The sequence below is a fragment of the Mastacembelus armatus genome, chromosome 6 (assembly GCF_900324485.2).
Source record: "Mastacembelus armatus chromosome 6, fMasArm1.2, whole genome shotgun sequence".
Lineage (NCBI taxonomy): Eukaryota > Metazoa > Chordata > Actinopteri > Synbranchiformes > Mastacembelidae > Mastacembelus > Mastacembelus armatus.
Window position 1 is genome coordinate 22,816,127 of NC_046638.1, and position 24,521 is coordinate 22,840,647.

The 24,521-nt window shown below is 38.5% G+C and overlaps 2 protein-coding genes across 4 annotated transcripts; both read right to left on the reverse strand.

Annotated features, from left to right (window-relative positions):
- Positions 1-547: 547 nt before the first annotated feature.
- Positions 548-10,645, reverse strand: nr1h4 (nuclear receptor subfamily 1, group H, member 4). 3 transcript variants are annotated; one of them, XM_026312460.1, is made up of 10 exons: positions 10,489-10,645; positions 9,673-9,848; positions 6,858-7,235; positions 5,026-5,166; positions 3,941-4,083; positions 3,697-3,795; positions 3,414-3,513; positions 3,143-3,289; positions 1,446-1,559; positions 548-1,337 (listed from the first exon to the last, which is right to left on the reverse strand). In XM_026312460.1, the coding sequence occupies exons 2-10, from the start codon at positions 9,767-9,769 to the stop codon at positions 1,099-1,101; spliced, it is 1,458 nt and encodes a 485-aa protein (XP_026168245.1). In that variant the 5' UTR covers positions 9,770-9,848; positions 10,489-10,645; the 3' UTR covers positions 548-1,098. The 3 variants fall into 3 exon arrangements, with proteins under 3 accessions (XP_026168245.1, XP_026168246.1, XP_026168247.1); XM_026312461.2 differs by lacking the exons at positions 9,673-9,848; positions 10,489-10,645 and adding an exon at positions 7,912-8,124; XM_026312462.1 differs by lacking the exons at positions 9,673-9,848; positions 10,489-10,645 and adding an exon at positions 7,441-7,554.
- A 3,406-nt stretch (positions 10,646-14,051) lies between these two features.
- On the reverse strand, positions 14,052-22,453 carry slc17a8 (solute carrier family 17 member 8). The gene is made up of 12 exons (XM_026311566.1): positions 22,353-22,453; positions 20,891-21,146; positions 20,275-20,393; positions 18,854-18,968; positions 18,297-18,384; positions 17,496-17,582; positions 16,168-16,310; positions 15,897-16,046; positions 15,662-15,794; positions 15,174-15,284; positions 14,678-14,805; positions 14,052-14,378 (listed from the first exon to the last, which is right to left on the reverse strand). Exons 1-12 carry the CDS (start codon positions 22,451-22,453, stop codon positions 14,052-14,054), a joined length of 1,758 nt encoding a protein of 585 aa, XP_026167351.1.
- Between the last annotated feature and the right edge of the window lie 2,068 nt (positions 22,454-24,521).

A 24,521-nucleotide genomic window follows, 5' to 3' on the forward strand; every position in this document is an offset into this window, starting at 1 on the left:
TGATGAATTACTATTTCTACCACTACAGTATTTAAGCTTCTGGTAGCCTACACGTTGTAGTTGGTGTTTGATGATGGCTACTGCAACAACCACAGTAAGGAGCAAGTACAGAAATAATAGCAATATGTTGGCTATCCAATGTCAAAGACAGAAAAATGCAAAGTTAAACATGCTTTAATTATAGAATATTAGCTACAATATACAGAAAACACATTTATGGCTCTTTAACTGAGGTGCAGTTGTTTACCCTGCTGAAATGCAATATGGGCAGAGGGTTATATAAACGCATGCATAAGGCATTAAAAGTCCTTGTGCTGTTGTTGCAGGTTATACATTTGAAGACATGATTTCATTATTAACATTAACATTATTTAGTCAATGTTTGCTGGTAATTTAAACATATTTCACTTTGGCTTATTGAGGTGAACTTTTAGAGAGAAACATGGACTGTAATTTTTCAGATGTACCAGATGTTATTTCTGTATTACATACATATGACTTAAACATGTGAAAATGAGCATATATGTTCCAGTATAAACATTTCCTGTTAATTTCATTATTTATTGGGGACATACAACTTTTATTATTTCCTAGTACATGTAGCAAGTTCTATGAAGTTTTCCAAATAAAAAAAATACACGAACCCATTGTTAAATCTTACTTCTTGTAAGAGCACCATCTTTGCTTTGAATAAGCTCCAGTGTTTGTACTTGTTTGACCAATCGTGCTGGGCTTTCTGGATGTTTTAAATGATTTGCACAGCAAAAAAGAAATTTGCCTAACCCAAACCTTTGAACAATTATCTGTTTGAAAACCCTATCGTACTTACATACACCTCAACCATCAGACGGGTCCAGGTTGGCTAAAAAGACATGATGATGGTGTGAGTCATAACAATTCGATGAGCAAAATAAACACAAACACATCTACACCATTCACTGGGTCAGGCAGCACAGAGACAAGCTGGTTGTGCAGGAATTTAAATCCTGATCCTCCCAGGACAAACATGCACTGTAGCTGGACAATGACTTTGTCTTGCAAGTTAAAAATTCATATTTTCATCCCCAAGTTACTTCTTTCTTCCCTTCCCCTGTTGTGTCACTGCACATCCCAGATTTCACAGAGCAGTGGGGTAAATTTGTGGTCGTTCACTCTCCAGGATGTGAGCATCTCTGCATGGTAATGATTGAGTGTTCTCAGCTCCGTCAGGCGACCCAGGAGATGAGCAAAGTACTGCGGCTCCTGCGGATGCTGTAGGGCACACAGCTTCCTCAGCACGTCCAGCATGGGCTCCTGAAGTCTCTCGACAGCCTGCTGATCCTTCACATAAGGCCGATCTGGACACAGACAAGGGGTTTAAGAGTGTAAATGACTGTAGATATTGATTTTGGACAAAACACTTTTCATAGTAAGATAAACTATCTTGATCTGTGAGTTGATGATACCTGGTGTCAAAATGGTTATGGCCGTGAGAAGAGCCTGTTCCTCCTGCATCATGTGGAGTTTGCCGATGCTTTTGTAAAAGTTGAACATGGGCGTCATGAATTCCTCAGACATACCTGCAGAAAAAGGCTTTATATTCAAGTTTCAAAAATACTATTCGTATTTTGAAGCAAGCTAAAAACTCCATGGTTTTCTGCAAACAAATACAAAGACCTTGGATGAGTAATGACAGAATCAATGTAATGAGCTGTGTCAGCTCCACATACAGCACCACAGTAACAATGTCCAAAAGTTAATGTGATCAGTCAAACCAACTGCGGTAAGACTTTGGCAAAATGTATTTGGCACTTCAGTGTTTATCAGGAAATGCAACAAACACCATGCTGATTACTCAAAGGCTCAAACAAAGGTGTGCTGAGGTGAGTGTTATGAATGAAATGGAGAAGAAGAGGAGAGAGGGCAAGAAGGAAGAACTAAAAAATGAAGACAAAAAGGATTAAGCTCCAAAAGGCAGAAATAAATAACACAAAACAAACTATTCTTGACTTCATTTGTGAATATACAGCACAATATATTTCTAAACCCAACTAAGGCCAAATTAATGTGCTGTCTTGAACAGTATCCAAACTGAACTTTGCTTTGACTGTTTCTGCAGAGCCCTTCAGCTTATAAGAAATATAAACATGTCTGCTTTTCTTTGCACCCTATATGATTTCAAATATTTACTTTTGAACACTGTCAAGGGTTCCTACCCTTGATGTTCTTCAAACGAGCAGAGGGTGTCTGTCTGCTTGCACATCATTCATTCAGAAATGCCAGTGGGGCTCAGAGGGAGAGCAGTGGACAATAGCACTCTTGATGTTTTGATAAGAAACAATGGTCTCTTCAGACAGCTTTGCTCCCTAATTCTCCCAGACTGGCCTTTAGCGTGAATATCTCTTTTCCCCACCATTCACAACAGAGCCGTCTGAGGGACCCAATGATGGACACACATCACTGCTGCTGTCTAACTGTCCAAACTGGTTGACACAATGACACCTTGCATACGTATAAATTATTTCTTGAACCTTCACCAACTATTCTTATATATGTGTACAGGGGGAGATGGTACAGCATTTTGTGGTTGATTAAACAATTAAACCCAGTGCCATAAAGGAGTCAGTTTTGCTTTGAATGCTCCCCTTTACTTTGAGCATGTTCACACACATACAGTACCTAAATGGAGTGAAACAGTACCCAGTAAGGGTGCATGTGTATGTGTAATCTACACCGAGTGAGAGATCAACAGGTCAGCACACATCTCCCAGCATCAGGCAGATCCATTATTAAAGGAGGATCTGACTAGGCCTGGCTGCTTGGCTGCAGGCGGTGGAGCATAGGACCAAGATTCTTGGATAACCATCCATCCATCCATCCATCCATCCATCCATCATCTATACCCGCTTATTCCTAACCAGGGTCACAGGGACCTGCTGGAGCCTATCCCAGCTCTCTTTGGGTGAAAGGCAGGGGTCCACCCTGGACAGGTCACCAGTCCATCACAGGGCCACATAGAGACAAACAACCTCACACACTCACACTCACTCCTATGGGCAATTTAGAGTCACCAATCAACCTGACATACATGTTTTTGGACTGTGGGAGGAAACCAGAGTACCTGGAGAAAACCCACACATCTGTAGGGTGGCAGCTGACTCACCACTCTTGCGTATCCTCTCCTCCAAAGCATCTGTGTGGCAGTTGGGCTTCTTAGAGCTCAAAACCTGAGCTGAGCGCAGAAACATGGCTTCCACAGCAGAACCCTTCAGCAAAGCAATCTGATCTTCATGATCCAGAGACAGAAAGCCTGCCAGGCATAACATAACACCACTCACTACAAGGAATAATGAGGCAATTTATATTTTATTCACACTACCAGCGTCATGGTCTCTGCTCTACAGTATAGTTTAAAAGTAGCTGTGGAATAATACCTGGAATATTTTTTGTAAACTCGACCAGAACTTGAACTTGACTTGTTGCCATTTCTGTCAAGAGGAGGAAGTTTTCCTCTGCACTGTACTGCTCTTGTAGCTGTGGGGGAAACAACAGTAGTAAAAAGGTCACATCATCGGCCTACACTGACCTCTGTACTGGTTCGGTGCTCATGAACTGTACTTTTTGTTACCAGTGGAAAGAGCTCACCTGTTGGCATTTTTAATGACAGTAATATAAAAAGAGTGTGGAATGTTTGAAGCAGCAATGAAGGGAATATACCAGTTTTTTGGCCATGTCTTGTGGAATCTGATGTCTGTTATAAGCCTCTACAATGACTTTCATGAGCACCTGCTGGTCTTTAGTGATTGCAACCTTTTCCTGGATATATAAAGAGAAAACAAAAACACTCTTACATTAGGTGGTGAAATAGTTTATATGACAGAATCAGTGGATCTGGAGAATAAAATCAAACAAAGGCAGTAAATTGAAAATTAGCAGAATGAGATAATGCAGCTGTGATTACCTTTGACATTTTGGTGGTTGAGGTGACGTATTTACTGTCTGTGTTGTCTGGGCCCTCTGTCTCGTCTCCAGTCGACTGTCCCGGAGAGGCTTTGATATTCTTGCGCAGCCTTTTAGATTTACACTGGATCTCTGTCAGCAGGCCTGCCAGAAATGCTGAAAGCTTCACTACGTGTGTTAAATACCCCACAGCTCTTTATTCAACAGCCATTCCATGGAGTTATAAGTGCTCTTTCATTTAGCATGGGTCCATATCAAAGTTGTTGTATTAAATATATGTAATGTGTCAAGTATATATATATATCAAAGTCATTTCTGCCTTTAATATTTCAGTATAATATATTCTGCCCATGTCAGTGAAGTTACAGCATACATTCATCTTACTGCACTCTATTTTACTGCAACTATTATTTCCACTGTTTTAATTTCTGTTGCGTCAGTCAATGTACTCACCAACCTGTATTATCATAACATTCACAAATAATATGAAATATTATATCATATAGACACTAAATGTGAAAGATATAAAGAAAAGCTCACAGAGGACAATAATAAGAGAAATAATACATTAACCAATAATTTTACATCTGTCTTTTCACACTTGACAATAAAGGTCTGATTTGTTGAGTTCCTATTGATCCAGCAGGTATAGCAGCCTGTCACCTTGTAATATTCAACACCACTGCCCTGCACTATTTATGGGCAACAGGAGTCCAGACCGTCCACCTGCTCTTTTCAAATGGTTCTTAATGAACCCAATAACTAATAACCCTTCAAAGACTTCAGAGAAAGTATATAGGATGGACATAATTTCTGTGGTGTGCCTTATATTTGAAAATACTTTTGACTGGATTCCCCTCAGACACTATAGCAAAATTTAGCCAAAAAATTTTTTAAACTTAAGACGGCTGTTTAACTCTTATAACACAAAGAAAAGCTTTTCCACTATTTGTAAAAGTTTGATACTATAACAGCACAGTGTGTGCATGTGAATGCTTCAAATCAGTTTGAATTGATGCATGACAATAAACTATTTCTAGGATGTTTTTGTTCCTGATTGTATTGATTGATTGATGTAATACTCACATTCAGCCAGCATGCCCATTTCCTTGCACTTTCTGAGCCGGCACTCCTGGCATTTCCTACGCATATACATGTCCATCTCACAGTTTCCACCACTCTTGCATTTATACACAGCGTTCTTTGTTATGCTCCGTCTGAAGAAACCTGAACAGGGTCAAAACAAGCTGTTGTCATGAGGGAGGTACAGGCAGTGCTGATGCAAAGCCAAGACATTTAGATCTTTTTATTTCAGGGGAAAATATGTAAAGGAGAAAATGTTTTCAATGAGAAAAAACACTATGCTTGGAAGTTCCATATTTCTTTGGTTGACAAAAAGCTAATACTGGCCAATATATTGTCTTACATACTTTGTGATAATACATTTTTATAGATAGAAATTATTTAAAGTTAGTGCCACCTCAGCTACCACAGTAAAACTCAGTGATAATAATCAAATATATGTAATAATACAACAGTGTGAATTGGGTCATTCTAAATAATCAGTTCTGTTTATTGTTTATTGAAAATTTTGACTAATTTGTTGTGTCATGGATAATTATTAGTAAATGCTTCCACCACTACACAGTGTAGCATGTTAATTTCAGCATTTTTAAATCAGAAGAGATCATTGATCAGTTTTGATAAAATTACTCCTTCATAGGTTACACATTGTTCTAATAATGCACCATAAACACAGCTGACAATGATCCAGACACAGAGAGGACACAGAGCAACAGAGCAAAACACACACACACACACACACACACACACACACACACACACACACACACACACAGAATAATTTGGGAACAGTTATTAGACATTCTGACATACAACATTAAACACAATGACGTGCATTAGCGTAACTGAGCTCAGGTTGCTCCTGCATTGTACATCAGAAAGCTGAGAGGGAACCCAATCTGGCAGCAGTACCAGGTAGACCTGAGCCTATTCTCAGGCAAATGGCAGGACAGGCCAGCTGCATCAGCACCTGGCATTGTCCTACCTCACAGTGTGGAATTACACTCATATCCATTCACTGTGGTTTGGCAGGAATCACAGCAAGTGCAGGGAGGTAAAAGATGGGCTAAAAGCTGCTAATGGATCATTTTTACATGGAGAAAGGTTGTAGAATGCCTGACCTTTTAGTTTTAGTTCCCTTTACGTCAGAACTGTATGGATTTACTGCCTGCAATGTATACCTGCCACTGCATAACAGTACAGCAGTAGGTAATAAATGCTGTTAAAGAATCCTTGATCTGTTGCAATGTTAAATTATACTAACAAATGAAATGTTCGTCCATTGGGATTGATGTGTATAAATGTCATGACTTACTGGTGTTAAAGAGCTTTAAAATCAACTCATGTCCACATATGATTCAGCTGCTTTTGGCTGTAGATATAAGTGGCTCCTATAGTCCTGAGATAAACACAATAACATCATTTTTGCTCTGTACACCAAAGAGCTGAAATGATTAACCAATTGGTCCATTAGTTGATCAGCAGAAAATAAATTACTGTCCCTACTATTTTGATTAACAGCTAGTTTTTTCCTTAAGTCATTGTTGACTTAAGGAAAATGTTGACTTAAACATCTTGTTTTTATGATGTTTCTCTAAGGATGTTTTCTTGCTTGGACTTTAAATTGATTTTGTGTACAAAAATATGCTCTACAAATAAATTAATTAAAAAATTAAAATTAATAAGGACAGAAAATAACTCATTTAATGACATCAGCTGGCCTTGGTATTATAATTAAATGTAGAAAAACAAAACAAAACCAAAACAATATATCCTAAGATTGACTGAAATCACATACAGTGACCGTGTGTGCCTGTGTTGAGACAGTATCTCACCTTTGCATCCCTCACATGTGAGAGCATTATAGTGGTACCCAGAGGCCTTGTCCCCACACACGACGCACAGTTCCTCCCCTTTGACCCTTCCGGCTTGTGACATGTGCCGGGTCCTCTTGCACACAGCAGGCACCACAGCAGACGCTTCCTCCATCTCAGCAGCATAGCTGTCCTCCAGTGGCCCTTTCCTCAGTTCATATATCCCCGTGTGCGAGTACCATTCATCTCCGTTGTACTGAGGGTAGTAGTTCTGACTGGAGTAGTATGGTGTGGAAGACATGATTGACTCCATGGATGAGTATTGCATGCTGGGATAGCTGCTGAAAGGCAAGATGTCGGGATCCTGCAGGAGAGGACTGCCTTGATCTGCCAGAATATCTGAGAGAAGAAGCAGAAAGTGGTTATTAAATAGCATGTAAAGTTTGACCGGCTGAAAAAAAAAAATGAAACTGTTACATAAAAACAGTGATTATAGTGCAGCTTTTCTAACATGGGCTGGTTCTTTTAATGAGAATAATATGTAGAGTTAAAACTAATCAACTTTTATTTATAATCTTTCATATAACTTTGCAAAGTTTACAACCTAAACACCAACTATCCTTAAACCTTCAGTTCTGACATGTTTTAAGTCAAGTGCCCCCAGCAGAAGCCTGTTAGAGTAGAAAGTGGCTCAGCAGTAGTCATAACGCACACAACCCATACTATAAACCCATAAATGATTAACATCTCGCTTGGACAGAGCACACTGTGTCTTTTAAAATGGCATGTAACTCCTCTACAACCAAGTTCGAATATTTGAAACACATACAGCAGTGTTAACAGGACCGTAGTGCTGTTTCATCATTACTGGTTTCCACAACAGATGTCATATATTCATATAAGGATGTTTCCTTTAAAAACAGAAGTGCTGTGATGAATAATGTTTCAACAACTAAGCTACACAAATCATCCCTGAGCTGTGCTTAAATATCCTCAGGTGTTCTGATCTGCCTTTTAAAACAAATGGACTACTACGTTAATACTGTTACAGTATGTGTAAACATAAAACACTGACCTCTTGAGGACTTGGGGTGGACCATTGCCATCTCTGTGTGACCAAATACCCAGACTATTCAGAGACTGACAGTCCAGCCCTGTTTGGTATGTCAGTCCATCCTATAAAAATCATCTTCCATTTATTTCCATTAATGCAAATCCGTCCTCTACAGACAGGAGCGCAGCAGGTGAAGCACTAAACTACTTGGCACTTGCTTGAGTAATCTCGAAGGGAGCAAAGGTTCCCTTGGCTACACATTAACCACGCAGTCACATTTCTTTACATCGGTACAAGAAGCTGACTGATCTGAAAAGTCTTTTTCAGGTTTGGACCTGCTGACTGCTGTTGTATAGGATGGTTGGGGATGGATGGTTCTGGCAATCAGGGAGGCAAATATTTGTTTAATGTTCAAGATTTAATTTGAACACAAACTTTCTTGTATGATCCCCTATAAGATAAACTCAAGTTCAAGTTGACTTTCATCATCACCAAATGTCTTGTCCCAAATGTCTTAGGTTGAACTGATTAAAAATGAATGTTATTTAACACCATGAATTATATTAAATGATTATTGTTATTATATTTTGTTCATACAGGGCAGACAACAAACCTGGAATCACTAATATTTAACCTGTGTCTCCTTTTTTCTTTTTTTCATTTGGTTAATTTGTACTATAATCATGTGTACTAAGAGAAGCTGGACAATCATTTATCTGTTATTTTTAGCTTTTTATGTTACATCTTGGCATGCTCACAAATTACTTTTTATTCACTCACAGATGAACCCTGTGTGTGTGTGTGTGTGTGTGTGTGTGTGTGTGTAATGCAGTCCAATAGTGTGAAGATCCCCCCCCCCCCTGGACATTATCATGTTCATTTATTGTTAAATAATACTGTTTTATTTAAATGTGTTAATTCAGCTGTAACTGTAACTTTGGTTTGTGTTGTGTTACACTGACAGGTGTTTCTATAATAATGAATGTATTATTTTTATTTGTTTCTCTTCTGTCATTTGGTAGTCATGTGCATATTTTTGGCTGATTATTTGTAATCTAAAAATAACTGAAGCTAATAATGAAGCTAAGCATTCATGCACAATATTTTGGTTTTCTCCTGAGTAAGTGTGTATGCATTTACTGTTCTGCTTTTATTTTTAATGTAAGTTTGATTCACATGGGAACTGCAGTCAGCAAATAGTAATAAATTGATTGGGCATCTTGTCCTTGTGTGTATTATCAGTGCCCTAATTCGCAGATAAGAGTGTGACATGTCAATGCATCTCCTATACGTAGGTGTGTTCACATCAGCACATTTACCCACAGAAGGTAGATCATCTATGGTGGAAATGTGCAGAGCAAGAGAACTGGAAATAAAGACAGTGGTGTACTGGTGACATGATTTAAGGGATGACACTGTCTGCCAGTTGCCCAGTTAGGTCAATTACATTAAACTACTGTTGTTTGCCAAGAAATTTGGTACAGACATTTAAGGTTAGCTTTACTGATCTTTTCTTCAGGGTCACATTTGGATTTGTCCAATATTTTTGTTTATCATCAAACACCTGCAAAACTAGTTGTATTCTCATTAGCCACAGTCTCTTTTAGAGCTAATGAGTAGCTGTTAGCATGAGATGGTCCACATGGCACCTTCTAAACAGTAAGTTAATGTACATACAGTAGCGTATTTATTGATACAGTTCAAAGTGTAGCTGTATGGCTGTAACACTAATTTAGTCTTGTTTCCTCCTTCTGTGACCTGGTTCCTGCCAAACAGACTTACCAAACAAGTGGGGGCTCCCTGAGATGGAGAATTCATCGCTAGGTGGGATTTGTAGAGGTCCCACCACATTGATGTCAGAGCCCACCCACTCATTCATTCAGGAGGGTTGTGGGGCACCAACTCAGAAAATACAGACTGGATTGGATCACAGAGTACTAGTGGGCCTCTGTTTACTTCTGCAAGAAGAATAAAAATAGCATGACCGATGGTGAAGATCGGCAGACCACTCTCATAGGTTTGTAGGATGCACTGAAACGTGCAGCACAAAATAATTACACATGAGCCTGGGAGCTGGGAACAAGCCTGACAGGGATGAGATGTTTAGTAACTGTTATTGTTATTGTATTGTTATTATTATGTTAGTATGTCCTGTCTAATTACATAGTGTTGTCTTTCTTAATGCAAATTTACCAGATACAATATATGTAAACCTTCAGCCTTAGTTTGTATATGCAGCTCTTCAAATAATACAGAAAAAAAATTCAAAATTGTACATGAGTTTGAGAATTAAACAATGAATAATGTTTTCACACTTGTCCGTATCCTTTCTGGTGCCAAGGCCATATCATGGTCACATGTGATACATCACTTTTATAGGCCTCACTTGTCACATTTTGTTTTAATTAACTCAGTAATTTCCCCTGAGATAAAAAAGCAGCCCACAAGGATTCAGAAACCTCGAGTCGACTCTAACAGCCCACACTACAATCTATATCTCTCTACCCCTCAAATACAAAAGCTCGCCGCAGGCTCATAGGAGTCATCTGCTGACCAGTAAACAAGAAATATGTTCACACTGGTTCTCATGCTCCTCACCTTTTCCCAGTCAGTTGATGTCCAATTCCTGTCTTGTGACTTTCATCTCCTTCAGGCTTGTTTCTGATATCCACACTGTGAGCTACAGCTCCATCAGTATTTGCTAATCAACATCAAGCTGCTTGTGGCAGGACTCCAGTGAGAGCATGTGTGACCAGTTGAGGTCAGGGAGAAAGGATGGTGGTTATTAATTAAACTGTCCATTCCTGTCCATCTCACCCCCAACATACTTTCCAGCAAAAAAAAAAACAAAAAAAACTTGCTCTTTATTTTAATGAGAGAAGAGGTTGCTTCCATAAGTCTTCCCACCCACATACACAAAATCACACATGGAACAGACATCCAGTCATTACATGACGTAAACATCAGGAATGACCCTGAATAAATTGAGCAGACATTTTGCTATTGGTCCAAAAGTTTATCTTTTCTTTATGTTTAATAAAAACTGAGGATCATGGTGTGTTTTTGGTGTGAAACTGTTTTCTTTTCACTGCCTTTTTATTTTATTTGCAACGAGGAACTGAGGTTATTCCAGAAAATCTCTGAAAGCAGCCTGTGTGGTAATCTTGCTATCTGTCCTTGAACTGATCAAAGCCATTTTATCATGTCACTGCAGTCTATACCAGATGTGTTTATATTGGCACTTTCCTACCACGGCATACCCGCGCTGTTGTCTTTGTGGCTGCTAAGATGAACATGTACACAAGAAATCAAGTTCTTCTTGGCTTTGTAATCGTTGATTTGTCCAAAAACAATAGTTTAATCATTGATGGGTTGTTGCTCCATTCAAAGAGGCCCTTCTGAGTCAACACACAGTCTCTCTGAAATAAACAGAACCTTTGCCATTGGCCCCCAATCTGTTTGTTAGCTATCTGGTCTGTGTTAGAGACATGAGGAGTTATATGTATAGTAGTCGAAGCTCTTACATGTATTGATGGAGCTCGTCAAAAACAAATAATCTCGTTTCTTTTGATTTGACTGGGCTTTTCCCCTTGGTGTTTTGTTGTTTACTGAAGACCTTGAATTATTAGTGACGGTCACATAAAATAACAGAAACACCCATATGTTCTTAAAGTCCTTAGGTCACTGCGAGGATTTCTACTCCATGTGAGAAGGAATAATCATCAGACTTTTCACTGATCATCACATCCACACACAGCATTATTTTGAAGCAGCTAACATTTTTATATGTGGTTATTTCACAATACAAGGACGCTCTCTAACTGAGACTGAATATCCTGTCCAGTAATTATATTTCATGGTGAAAATGAAGCAGGCGGACAAAGACAGATAAGACAAAGGATGTTTACCACAGTGTGATGGGAAACAGAGCTGGATAGTTAAAAATATCTAATTTAAGAACATTGATATAAACAGGCAGTTAAGAACAGCTCAAACTGTCAATAGTTACAGAAGACAACAAGAATCTAACCATACACGATACATTGTGCCTTTAAGATGGGTTTGTGTTCATAACTGAAGCATAAAAATTATTTAAAAAGCAAATTCAACAAACAACCAAAAAAAGTAATTTTTCAAAAAGTAATTATACTATACAGCAAAATGATGAGAAGTATGTTTCATTGCTGCTGGAATCTCTTAACAGCTGCATTTGAAATGAAATATTCTGCAGGTATTCATGGTTGCCAGAACATGAATTCATTCAGATTTTGTTGATCTTTTCTTTCCACAGTGAATTTGATATTTGTGCATTTGCACAGATGTTTGATACATGTCCATTTCAGAATGAAGAGTAATCACTTTGGTAATCCTCTGACTTTTCCTCCAGCGTTTTCTACTTTAATTTCTCACCAAATACCTACAAAACACTGAACTGTACTGTGTTTATTGCTAAGTCTAGTATGCTAACATGCTAAGAGTGTGAATGTATTATACCTGCTAAACATTATGATGTTAGCAAAGACATTGTGAGCATGCTAGATGCTAGTGTTGAATTTAGCAAGTGCAAACAAAGCCAGTAGCATGGCTGAAGACTCGACCTTATTTTCTGCCAACAACAGCTGACACCAGTTTAATGGCAAATATATTTTTGTAGCTGTTTTAAAAACCCAAAGTAATATAAATGGTAATTACCCTCATGCTCATTAGTCAATAACCCAGCAGTTTGAAGCTCAATGGATTTCATGTTTCTAAATAACTTAGGATACAACAGAAATGATATTACATCTCTAGTGAGTTCAAGTAAAGTGCAAATCAAATCGATGCTCTCTCAAACAGCAAGATAATGATTTGCTATAAAAACTCACTTTCTTTTCTTAATGATAAATGTAGAAAAGTGGTTTTCAACCCTGGTCCTCGAGAGCTACTGTCCTGCAGCTTTTCCAACTATCCCTGCCCTTCCAGTTTCTGATTGGCTGAACACACATGATCCAGGTAATCAGCAGTGGGTAGGGCAGGGATAGTTGGAAAACAAGCACGACAGTAGCTCTGGAGGACCAGGGTTGGAGACCACTGGCGTAAAGTTTAGAAACCCTGTTGTGATTCCCAGAGATCCTTTCTAGGAACAAACTGGGTCTCCATTATCACTTGTATGTACAAGTTTCAAAAAAGACAAACACCCATAGATTAAAAAGAGATATATTAAATAACATCAGCACTGAGCTCAGCATCCATTTTGTCCCATTTCAGCACTAGTCTACCACTGACAGAGCTGATACATTGCTGGAAGAAGTGTATTACAAATGTATGGTGAACTAATAGCTGCTCAGCAGTGACAGAGTGCAACCATTCAGCAACAGCAAGTAACATGCAAGTTAAAGCAATAAGGCTTCTTACATTAACACCGTGGTCTGCTGTTAAACCCATTATTACATTCCAGAAACACATCTCGGTTTACTTTGCATAGCTGACACAAAGCGTTTCAAAAACAGGTCAAAGTAAGCTACATGAAGCTCAGTCCAGGCTTGTTTGCACAGACGGAGTATCATCAGTGCAGATTAGAGGAAACATAAAGTCTGGTTTTATAGTTGATATGCTTCTGTTTCTGTGATGGACTGGTGACCTGTCCAGGGTGGACCCCTGCCTTTCACCCAAAGAGAGCTGGGATAGGCTGCAGCAGATCCCTGGGACCCTGGTTAGGAATAAGGGGGGATAGATGATGGATGGATGGATGGATGGATGGATATAATGTTTCTTGAACAACACCCTTATTATTATACAAATCTCTGGTTTAGTTTCTATCGTGTAAAGCTTGATAGTCCAACATACCACAGGTCAGTGGAAATTAAATGTACATTCAGGCTATTGTCAAATTAATGGAATATATTGATAGTTTTAGGTAATTTCTTATTTCTTGGTCCAGTTGGTTTCTAATAAAAATTGTTTCACTTTTACCTTTTTCAAAGTTTCCATATGATTTTTGTTTTGTTTTTGTTTTTGTTTTTGCTTTTGACATTATAGTATCACAGTTAAATTATAATATTTGCCAATCAATCAAAATAGTGGTCTTGAGGTTCATATCACGCAGATTCGCCTGCCTGTTCTGTGATGTTTTTGACATTTCCACAGAACCGACTGGGTTTGAATGTTTTAGAACTTCAGTGTCACTGATACTGGTCCTGGTAGTTCCCATTCCCATAATGTTCCTCCTCTTCTTGCATGGTCGCACCTCTCTTCATCTTGCCATGTTTTCGTCCAGATGAATTGTCTGTTGTTCCGTAGCTCTTTTTGGTGGCCATCATGTTCTCGCTGTTGAGCTCTGACTCTTCAGCCAGCTCGTCCTCATCAATAATCCCACATTTATCCTCACTTGTGCTCTCAGGGTTGGCCCAGTCCTGCTGCTCTCCTGACGCAAAGATAGCATAGAAAATGACCCCTGAGTAATGCACCATGGCCGCAATAACAAAGACATTCTGCCACTCCAGACGAGTCTGTGGGGAGATGAGTAGAGACAATGAATCTCCTGTCAGAAGCAGATTTACCACTGAGGTAATGCTGTAAATCCACTCATAGCATAGCTGGAATAAATTTAACAACACTGTAACTTTTTATAGGTTTAAGATTACGTACAGTAATTCAGTGTTTCAGAAAGAGACAAACATGATATATTTTCCACATGTAAAGAGGGAAAACCTCAGTGAAAGACAAACAAACATTTTCAGTCTCAATAAGAGCAAACAATACATATAGAAAACCACGGTTGCAGTTTTTGGAAATGACCCTGTTATACCTTGTGTTTGGTCAAAGCTCCAACAATCAAGGGACACACCATTCCAGAGAGCGTTCCCACCCCATTAGAAATGCCCATCAGGATGCTGGCGTATCGAGGAGCAATATCCAGATGGTTGACGTTGAAACCTAACAACACACAAAACAACACTGATTACTATGAACAGGAACAAACTTGGTTTGAGTTTTGAACACTTCAGTGTTTTGTAAAGGCAAAGATCAACAATTAGACTTAGATTTTCTTTGTTGCCTTGGCGACAATCTATAAAATATTCAGGAGGACTTGGCAGGCTACTGTACAGTATACTGCATGACACCCAAAGGAAAAGCACATGGCTTTTCATTTAGAGAGGAGGCTAAAAAAAGCATGGCTGTAACATCATGTGCATTTCAGCATTTCCAAATAATTCAACTTTCTAACAAAACCATTATGTTCTAGGTTTAGTATATAATTAAAGTCAAAATCTGGAATTTCAAGTGAAAAGTTTCTCCTATACCTGAAATGGCAAATCCACTGAACCCTACAGCCAGGACTAGGAAGGAGATGGCAACCCCCCGAGTGTGAGAAAACCCAACCACCAGCAGCAAAGTAGCCTCCATACCAAAGCCTGTGAAAATACAGTAAATAAAATATGTATGATAATACCGTGTTAGAAATGGGCCTCGGGTTAAAAAAACGGTCTTGTATAATAGAAAAATATTCCTTAGGGACTTTTTGTCATGTTCTACATGCTTCAAAATAAATGTTTGAAATGTTTTTTTAATAGTTCCTAAAATGTACAGTTTACAGTCCAAACAATACATTTTGGTACTGGCTAAGGCAAGACTAATTAAAAACAACATAAAAAAATAAGAATCCAAACTAGTGTCTAAAGGTGAAATGGTTCCTCAAATATACCTGTAGGCTACTTGATTATTGCTACAGTTTCCAGAGAATGCATCTTGAGATCTTAGATCTAATTTGGAAGCATTTACTATGACGTACCTCCACAGTTCATGAGCTTCCTCACGTTTGTGGTAGACATGATTTTGGTACTGCGCAAGAAGTCAGCCAATTGTCCACCAATGGGAACTACAATTGTCATCACCATGTGGGGGACAGCAGACAGGATTCCCACCTGGGGAAAATGCATACATTCAGGAAAGAGAAAAGTAAATGAGTTACGTAATGAACAATCTGTCTGTCAAGAGTAACTGCTATATGACAGTGTGAGGCCAACCTTGCTGATGGGGAAGCCGAAGACTTCCTCAAAATACGCCGGCTGGCTGATGAGGAGCAGGTAGAAGGTCCAGCTGCGGCAGAAATTGGCCACGATGATGGCGTATACAGGCATGGAGGTAAAGAAACGACGCCATGGAGTCTTGAATTTCTGTGATTGGGAGACAGAAATCAGAATAAGGTATAACCTTTACAGTTTGTGTCTGTGCATCAGGATTTTAGTGAGGGTTCCAGTAATATATTGGATTAGACATTGCATTAAAAAGACACACTTCAGTTACACTCATTTGGTGGGTTGTTTCACCAATGGCGGACTCGATGTACATCTTCTCCTCTTCTGTGATTGTGGGATGTTGAGCAGGGCTTCCGTATGCCAGCAGGAGCCACAGGATATACCATATGATCCCCAAAACACCTTTTCATGAAATGACACCAAAAAAAAGTGAATGCATCGCTTTGTACATGGACACTCTTTGATGGGAAGGGCTTCGTAAAGTGATGCAGAGCAGCTTGAGGCCAGAGCAGGACTAATTAAAACAAGCCCAGACCTTCTGTACACCAAGAAGTTTCATTATTAAAATGAAATGAGCAAGGCATAAGTCACAGAGCCCAGTTTGGAAAATGCTAATTTACATCAATAAATCACGAGATTATATCGCAGCAGAATGAGACTAGATTTTTATTAAAACATGTTGGACAAAATATGAATTTTATGTGAGTGGAATAATTTTAATCAAACTCAAAAGCAATTCAGATAACACTTATTGTACAAAGCATACATAATACAGCTGCCACAGAGCAAGTGCTAGTGAAGGATTATTTATGTGACACTAAACTGGCGTCTAGTGTAATTAATGACTTGACATGTGATGGACATCTTGTTGTACACACAACAAAGCAGAGTGGTCAGTGTCACTAAAAAAACCTGTAATACAATCACAAATGTAATTGTTTTTAGCCAAAGCCCAAAAGAATGAAGTCCACAAAAGCAGAAATGTCTGACTAATTAAACTAAAATGAGAGGTCCATATTTAGGAACCAGCTGCAACTTATTTTTTAAATATTTTGTCCAACCTACATTTTCAATAATGGATTCAGTCATCCTGGACATGGATGATGCAGTGTTGCACAAATCTGCAGAGAAATGTTCTGTTGTTCATCACAGTTGATTATTTTCTGTTAAAATGCTCATATCCTGTTCTATTGGATACCAAATACAGTACCAGATGAATTTGTTAGGGCAAGGTGTTCTAATCATAGCTATTAAATTATTGACAATGACATCCCTAGCACTGCTTAATACTGAACAAGTCCTCAAAAAGGTACTATCAGTGAAGCACGACTCCTTTGGGAATTCTTAAGATAATGTCATCAGTAATGATTTTTTTTTTACAGTATATAAACAAGGGAAAAGATAATTTCTGCATAGACTGATAAATGCACTTGCACTTTTTAGTATAACGTGTGTTCAGACTATTCTGCACTTTTGTAGACTACAGCATTTAAATCTTTATTACTTTAATTTATCTTTACATGAAAATATTTTAGACTGTGTTTTTATGTATATGTTTGTGATGTTCATTGAAAAAAAAAGTCTTACCATAGACATAAAAGACCGAAGACCAGCCAACATACTGAACGAGCACCCCAGCTAAAGGCATGGCTATGACTGCTCCTGCATAGGACCCTGGGAGCAATGGGTGTCAAGGTATTATTATACTGTGCAAGCAGCAACAGCCGATCTCAGTGATAATTAGCTTAAAATAGTTCAAAATAATTAGACTAAAAAAAATACATGTTTTTTACATTTAATTTTCACGAGTGTGACTATAATAAATAGTTTACTTATTGCTGCCTTCAGACAAAAAACTACACAGTAGTGAAAATATAGTAAAAAAGCAAACCCATCGAAGAAACACATGAGTCTCATTGGATAAATGATGTCAAAATGAGTCTCTGGCACTGCCGTCATAGAAAGGATGTTTTAATGTGTTTTCTATTATCCAGACAGATGCATGAACACTGCTGTTGTGAATAGAGCAGGGAGCACGAGAGTGCTTTTGGACAGCAAGCTATGTGACATGTCATTTAGGTGAATAGAGGGAGAAGCTCCTTCAGAGCACCCAGGTGAGCAGTGTTCATTTACAGACAATGTCAAGAGGGATTTGATGTATGGGTTGTCATGGTACCAGTTTAAAGTGCAACATGGTTATTTTAATTTTATGAGACAGCAGCGGACTACATCTGCAAAACAAAATAAGCTCTCTTGTGTCCATTTGCCGAGCTGTCCCACTTTGAATTCTAAAGTTGTGTAAACTGGACAAATAGGTTTGCATCAGTCGTGCTGCAGTCAGTTTGGGAGTGTTCATCGGGCACCACGAGAAACACAGCCGCCACTCACCGCAGAATGAAATGGTGGCCAGTCGACTCCGTTCAAGAGGTGGTGCCCATTTGGACCACATCCCATGGCATGCTGGGTAGGTGACACCCTAGTATGGTGTGGAAGATATCAAAAGTCAAGTTTTGACTTCAAAGGAAACCTGGGATTCATATGACAAGGTGGAAATGCTTTAAAGGGATAGTTCCACATTTTGGAAAAAACACTCTAGCTGGAAGCCAGTTAGCTTAGATTAGGACACAAACATGTCTCTTCCAAAGCTCACTAATTAAAAATTATATCTAAAAACTGAAGAATAAAAGCATAATATCGTGCTTTAACATGGAGATTGTGTGCTAGCCAATTTTTAAGTGTAAGTTTTTACAGAAGCTGTTTCTAGCCTTGGTTTTACATTACTCTCACCAGCTACTGGCCATTACTTCATTTTTATCATACCAGAGTGGCATCAATATGTTAATTCATCTCAGCACAAATATGCCCATTTCCCCAGAAATCAAACTATAGTTTCAAGTGAGACGGTCAACTTTTTCATTATTTTAAATCCAACATGTTTTTCTTACCTCCACTAAGCCCTGCAGGATGCGAACAAACATGACGCAGCCATAGTGGACCCTCGCTGCTGATGGGATGAACATATTCAGCACTGATGTCAGGAAAATGGCAGCCCCGAACACCCTGGAGAAAAACTGGAGTGTCATCATTGTGTGGGAAATTGAAGAGGGAATAACATCAATGTGAACCACTTATAGAATTAAAGAAATAGTACAAAGCAGTGTAAGGCCCAGTATGTGGGAAAATACAATTGGTCAGCTTATCTTAGCATAAAGATAGGAAACAGGAAAAAAGCTTAGCAGACGCTTAGCACTTTCCAAAGAGTAACAGAAACCTCAACCTACCAGCACCTCACTGCAGCTCTCACAAAACTACTACTGAACAATCTGTCTGAATGCTTTCCAGAAGTAAATGATATAATTTAATATGAATCATAGGCACAATAAGCACACTCCCAGTCAATTAATATGAATGAATGAATTTCAATTAAATTTTCACATCACTTCAGCTGAACCTGAATTTTATCCCTCATGCAGACATATGGAAAATAAAATTTGTTTTTTCCGCTTACTGGTATTTCTAGGCAGCTTAATAAGAAATGATTTGGGAATTATTTATTATTACCTCCTGCAGTGATGCTTCAGTACCTTGACTCTATATTGTGATTTTGTTCAGATCTGTCTGAACCAGGTAAAAACACAACACATAAACTACTGTAGATGTCTGATAGTAGCAGGCTGGATATCTCCAAATATCTGTCAGTCAAAGCATGTCAGTCAGCCTTACAATGAGACAGGTCTCATACGTGTGCTTTTCATAGATTGAGATAAAGACATCCCTTTCAGTTCACATGCTTTTGCTTCATCACCACAGTGCCGCTTAGCTCCCTTCTCCTTCACTTCACCCCCCTTCCATCTCTTTTTCCAAAACAGTGTGTAAGTGACACTTGTAATATTCCAGTGGCTGGTGTTTCAGAAAGAAATCAGACGCAGGATCTTTCATTATTAACTCTGTCAGTGGCGTGTCCTCTTTTCCTGTGAAGCTTTTATTACAGGACCGCTATCTGCTCCATCAGCACCACTCACCATGCCATACAGGTTTAACCCTTCAGCTGCATGGGCTGAGGAGGTGCTCCCCAAAACCTTTATGTTTTTTTACTCCTCTTTTTGTTCAGGGCTGCGGTGACCAGCGTCTAAGACAAGACAAAACCTAATCATCCAATTATCTGTCTCAGCAAATCTCACATCTAACATCATGCTGTTTTTCTCTGCACTATATTTTAAGCCTGCAACCAACAATTATTGTTAGCACTGACTAATCCTTTGGTCAATAAAATGACAGAGAACTGGAGAGTGCCACTCATGATGGAAAAGAAATCATCGTTACAGTGAAACTATGAACAACTGTGAAGTCACTAAGTGCATGTGACCTGTTGGCAGACAGCTTGTTGGCGATGAAACCACCCGGTATTTGAGTGACAATATAGCCCCAGAAGAAGGAGCCGTGGATCAGCCCCACTGTCTCTGGGTCCCAGTTAAACTGAGCTTTCTGGAGAGGGAGGAAAAAAAGGGCTTTCAGAGGTAAATGGACAATTTAAAAATTAAACAATGTAACTTTAATTAAAAAAAAGATGTAGCACATTTATTCTATTTAAAATTTAATTCTGGGTAAGCAATCAAATGTCCTGTACACAGGTTTTTGCCAATACAACCATACTTGGTCTGATATAATCTTATGGTGGCAAATGTCTGTGTAATGTCTTACCTTTGTGCTGGTACTGTTAAACTGATGATTTATCACTTATTATAATAATTTAAATATTTGTAGTCACAAAAAGTGCTGTTATCAATGTTATCCAACTCTTTACAACCAAAGCTGAATTTATTCTTTAGTATATTTTTTCTATCTTCCAAAAATGTTAAAATGCTTTCATCAGGTCAGATTATCTTCTGAGGATATATTAAAACATACACACACAAACACACACTATGTATAAAAATAAACTATAATCCTAAAACAATAACCCTGAGGTCCTGTCCAGCTACCTGAAGCACTGGCGTCCCATTGATATATACAGTGTTGTTGTTCACCATCTCCACAATGGCCACGCCAAGATTGCAACGAATGCCGAAGGAGATGCAGAAGCCCAGTCCGCTGAGGATGGCAATGATGTACCGTTTAGGCAAACCACCACAGCTGCAGTCCAGCAGTGGGGCAGGGAGCGGTGCTGATGCCACTGGACGCCCATCCTCAGTCAGCTCAATATTTTCCTCGTCTTCTACATTGCTACCATCAATTTTCCTAAGCAGCAAATGGAAGGAAAGGAGGTAGTTATGTGGTTCAAGCAAAAATATTTATCCACATTATTAGTTGATTTTCAGTGTTGCATGCACCTACTGTGACACTTTAAACTGAACTGGGCCATAAGGCATATACAAACATACACAGACAGATTATTTCTGAAGATCATTCAGATTATAGTGTCTTATTGCAGTGTCTTATAGTGTCATCATCAAAATGTGGCAACAAGGGAGCACTGCAACATTAGTTACTGAACAAAGGGCAGGAGGTCAAGCCAAGACCCAAGGCCCTTAAAAGGTAACAGCACCATGGCTGTTATAAGGTTGCTTTCAGTTTTTGGTATAAACTTTTTCACCTCATTTCTTGAGGAGCTACAAGTGTCTTTACAGTGATAACAACTTGCTTGTTCTACCACGCTATGGAATAATGCATCACTACAGTATTCCTAAGTTTTTGCCAAGTGGTGAAGTAACTTACATTTATTAACTTACATTTTTCCATGTTAAAGCTGTGCAGCCTTCTACAAGTATTTTGTACACTGGACCATTTTTTTAATGATTATGTCTGTCACAGCATGCAGTATAACAAACATGAGTACATTCTACTTGTACCATATTCAGGATGAAGGGTATTTCGTAGCTGTTAAATAGGCTACATTGAAAACTTGGGGCCCAATGCAATAAAACTAATTGTACCTGTGATTTCCAATTAAAACTAATTGCATTCCTATTTTTATTTTAAAAGTATACACACCAAACCCAGTTTCCAGGAAATTACCTACTTTGTACTTTATCTCTTAAAAAAACAATCTTCCTTGAATTTTATGGCCGCACCACCAACACAACCATGCTCACACACCGCTGTGAAATATGTATCAGTTATGAAATATGTATTTGTATCTTAAAATAAAATCTGTGATTACATCAGTGGCAATGTCAGGCAAGCAGTAGAATCAAATATTTATTTATCACCAGGATCTCACGTTGGGCTTAATGTGTCTGCCAGACAACAGATGTTCCAGCTCTATTAGTTGAGTATTCTTGTCGTAAAAATTAATTTCTACATTAATACAATATATGGACCATGAGAAAAAGACTGGCATTATTACATACAGCATGATAACATCGGAAATACTCTGGAGTGTGGATAAAACACCCTGCAGTTTTCATGTCACCTTCCCACCACTCACCAGACAAACCCACTCACCTTTGTAGTTTTCCAAGAGAGTCCCCTACGGTGTTCTTCACTTCTTCCTTCCCAGGTTTAAACACCTGTTCCTTCAATCCTGTTAACCCACCAAAAGGCATTTTTCTATGGGTTTCTGTTTTTCTCCCCCTTTATTTCAAAACAATGTCTGCTACTACTAAGATAAGTATCTTATAGGAATGGTAAAAAAAACACTAGAAGCTGATCTTCATCCTCCTTAGGTTTGTGGCACTGATGATTGGCTCCACCTTTTAGTGGGTCCCTCAGTGATAACAAAGATGCTTTCTGCTTCTCAGACAGGATTCAGTGAAATGATAGAACAGGGAGAATGTTGAAGTATTCCTTGGTCGAAAGTGCCATTTAGTCAGAGCCTCTGGAACTTGTTTAATCTCCAAAAAATCCATTCATTGATGAATAAGGAGAACAAAAGTGTAGAATCCAGGTTTTAGTCTCTGTTCATTATGAGTTTCCTACGTTTTTAGCTGAACCGAATGATCCGCTTACATCTCCTCTCCATCTCATAACTCATTCATTCCTGGCGAGGAGGGGCAGGTGAAGCTGGTTTTCCAAAACCCAGCCCCTCACTTTACACATCATCATCTTCATCATCGTCATCATCATCTCTCCACCAAAGCCCCACCCCTTTTCCTAGTTAGGTTCATCTGATAGCAGCCCACTGGGTGAACAATTAACAATGCATGAGCTTGACAGGTTGCATGCAGTGAGCAGAGAGAGGCGTAGCTGGACTGCTGTGGTGTAAAACGTGAGCAGGTGAAACCAAAGACAGAGCCATCAGGTTCCAGGTGTAGACTCCTGTTTGCTGCCAGCTTTTCCATGTCCAAGTTTTACATATTCTGCATCGGCAAAACCATAACTACTGCAATGAAACTTTATATTTAATAAGTGTAGAAACATCATATGTCTTATTTGACACTAATGGGCAACTCCTCAGACTCTTCTTTTGCCAGCAGCAGAAATCTGCATTTTCCAAACTGAATATGGAACATTTTAAAAATATAAAAATTTTAAAATTTAAACAAGAGAGTGGATGGTGTGACCGTGAGCCCTGAGTCTATCTGAGCTATGGCCTGAGTAACTACTCTGACAGGAGCCCAATCCCAAGTGGATTCTCTTTATCACTATAGCTTTCTGTGATCAGTTCACACCTATAGAGAGACTATAATTATGCAATTATGCCATATTCATTAAGAAATGTTATTAAATATTTAATTCACACATTTATTGGTATCCCACCAAATCAACTGCATTCCACTTACACAAGGATTCATTTCAGATCCATGAATTTATTCAGCCTCTCCATAAGCACAACAGAACCTGTTCTCATGGAAATAAGAAACTTAGTTTTCAACTAAACCTTTAATCCGATGTGCATTTACGTTGCTGCATAACCCATTTGTAATTATGACAAATTTCTAGGATAGTTGGTGAATGTTTTTAATGCACTGTGTAATATGGTAGAAAATACTGCTCTAAAACTAGAATCATTCAGAAGAGTGGGTTAACCAATTAACAATAAACAGAACAGTAAAGAAAAAGGTCATATGAATCTGAAATGAATAGATATAAGCTGAAGGTGGCATATCAATAAATGTGTGAATTATTCTGAATTAATTTCCCTTGATTGATGATCTGTCAGGGATTCATGATACATGCTGCATTAATTAATGCATTAAATCACGGTGAATCATGTGTTAGTTAAACACAACTTAACTATGAGTTGTACCATTATGACCCTTTTTCTTTGCAGGAACCATATAACATGACAATGACATGAAGTCCACAGACTTTTGTGTGTGTTAAAATTTTTATTAGATAAATGTGAGTGGTTTGGTAATATATTAAGCTTATACATCTTTGCAAAGACACATATGTAGTCATTAATGAAAAATGTTAATAACAATATAAAATGCCAAACAAAAGCTAGAAAACTGGTAAACAAAACTACACTTTCAAATCAACTAAGCACATATACTGAACATAGTGTACTCAACTTCTTCTGTTTGACTCAACTCTGTGCTCAAATTGAACCTAAACAATAACGAAATAAACATTGATTTAGGTGATATCTGGATAGAAAGTCAAGGATACTGTGAAGAAAAATATTCTCAAGTCTTCTGCTTTCTAAATAAATCTTCTCTACCACCTGGT

Coding starts and splice junctions, on each gene's coding strand:
- nr1h4 (XM_026312460.1), bottom strand. CDS start 9,769: ATGAATGAGTGGGTGGGCTCTGACATCAATGTGGTGGGACCTCTACAA. Junction 3,290..3,413: donor GTTTACAAAAAATATTCCAG/GTATTATTCCAC, acceptor TATGCCTGGCAG/GCTTTCTGTCTCTGGATCAT. Junction 1,338..1,445: donor CATAACCATTTTGACACCAG/GTATCATCAACT, acceptor GTCTGTGTCCAG/ATCGGCCTTATGTGAAGGAT.
- slc17a8 (XM_026311566.1), bottom strand. CDS start 22,453: ATGCCTTTTGGTGGGTTAACAGGATTGAAGGAACAGGTGTTTAAACCT. Junction 21,147..22,352: donor TCTCTTGGAAAACTACAAAG/GTGAGTGGGTTT, acceptor TTTGCTGCTTAG/GAAAATTGATGGTAGCAATG. Junction 16,311..17,495: donor TTCGGTCTTTTATGTCTATG/GTAAGACTTTTT, acceptor TTTCATGAAAAG/GTGTTTTGGGGATCATATGG.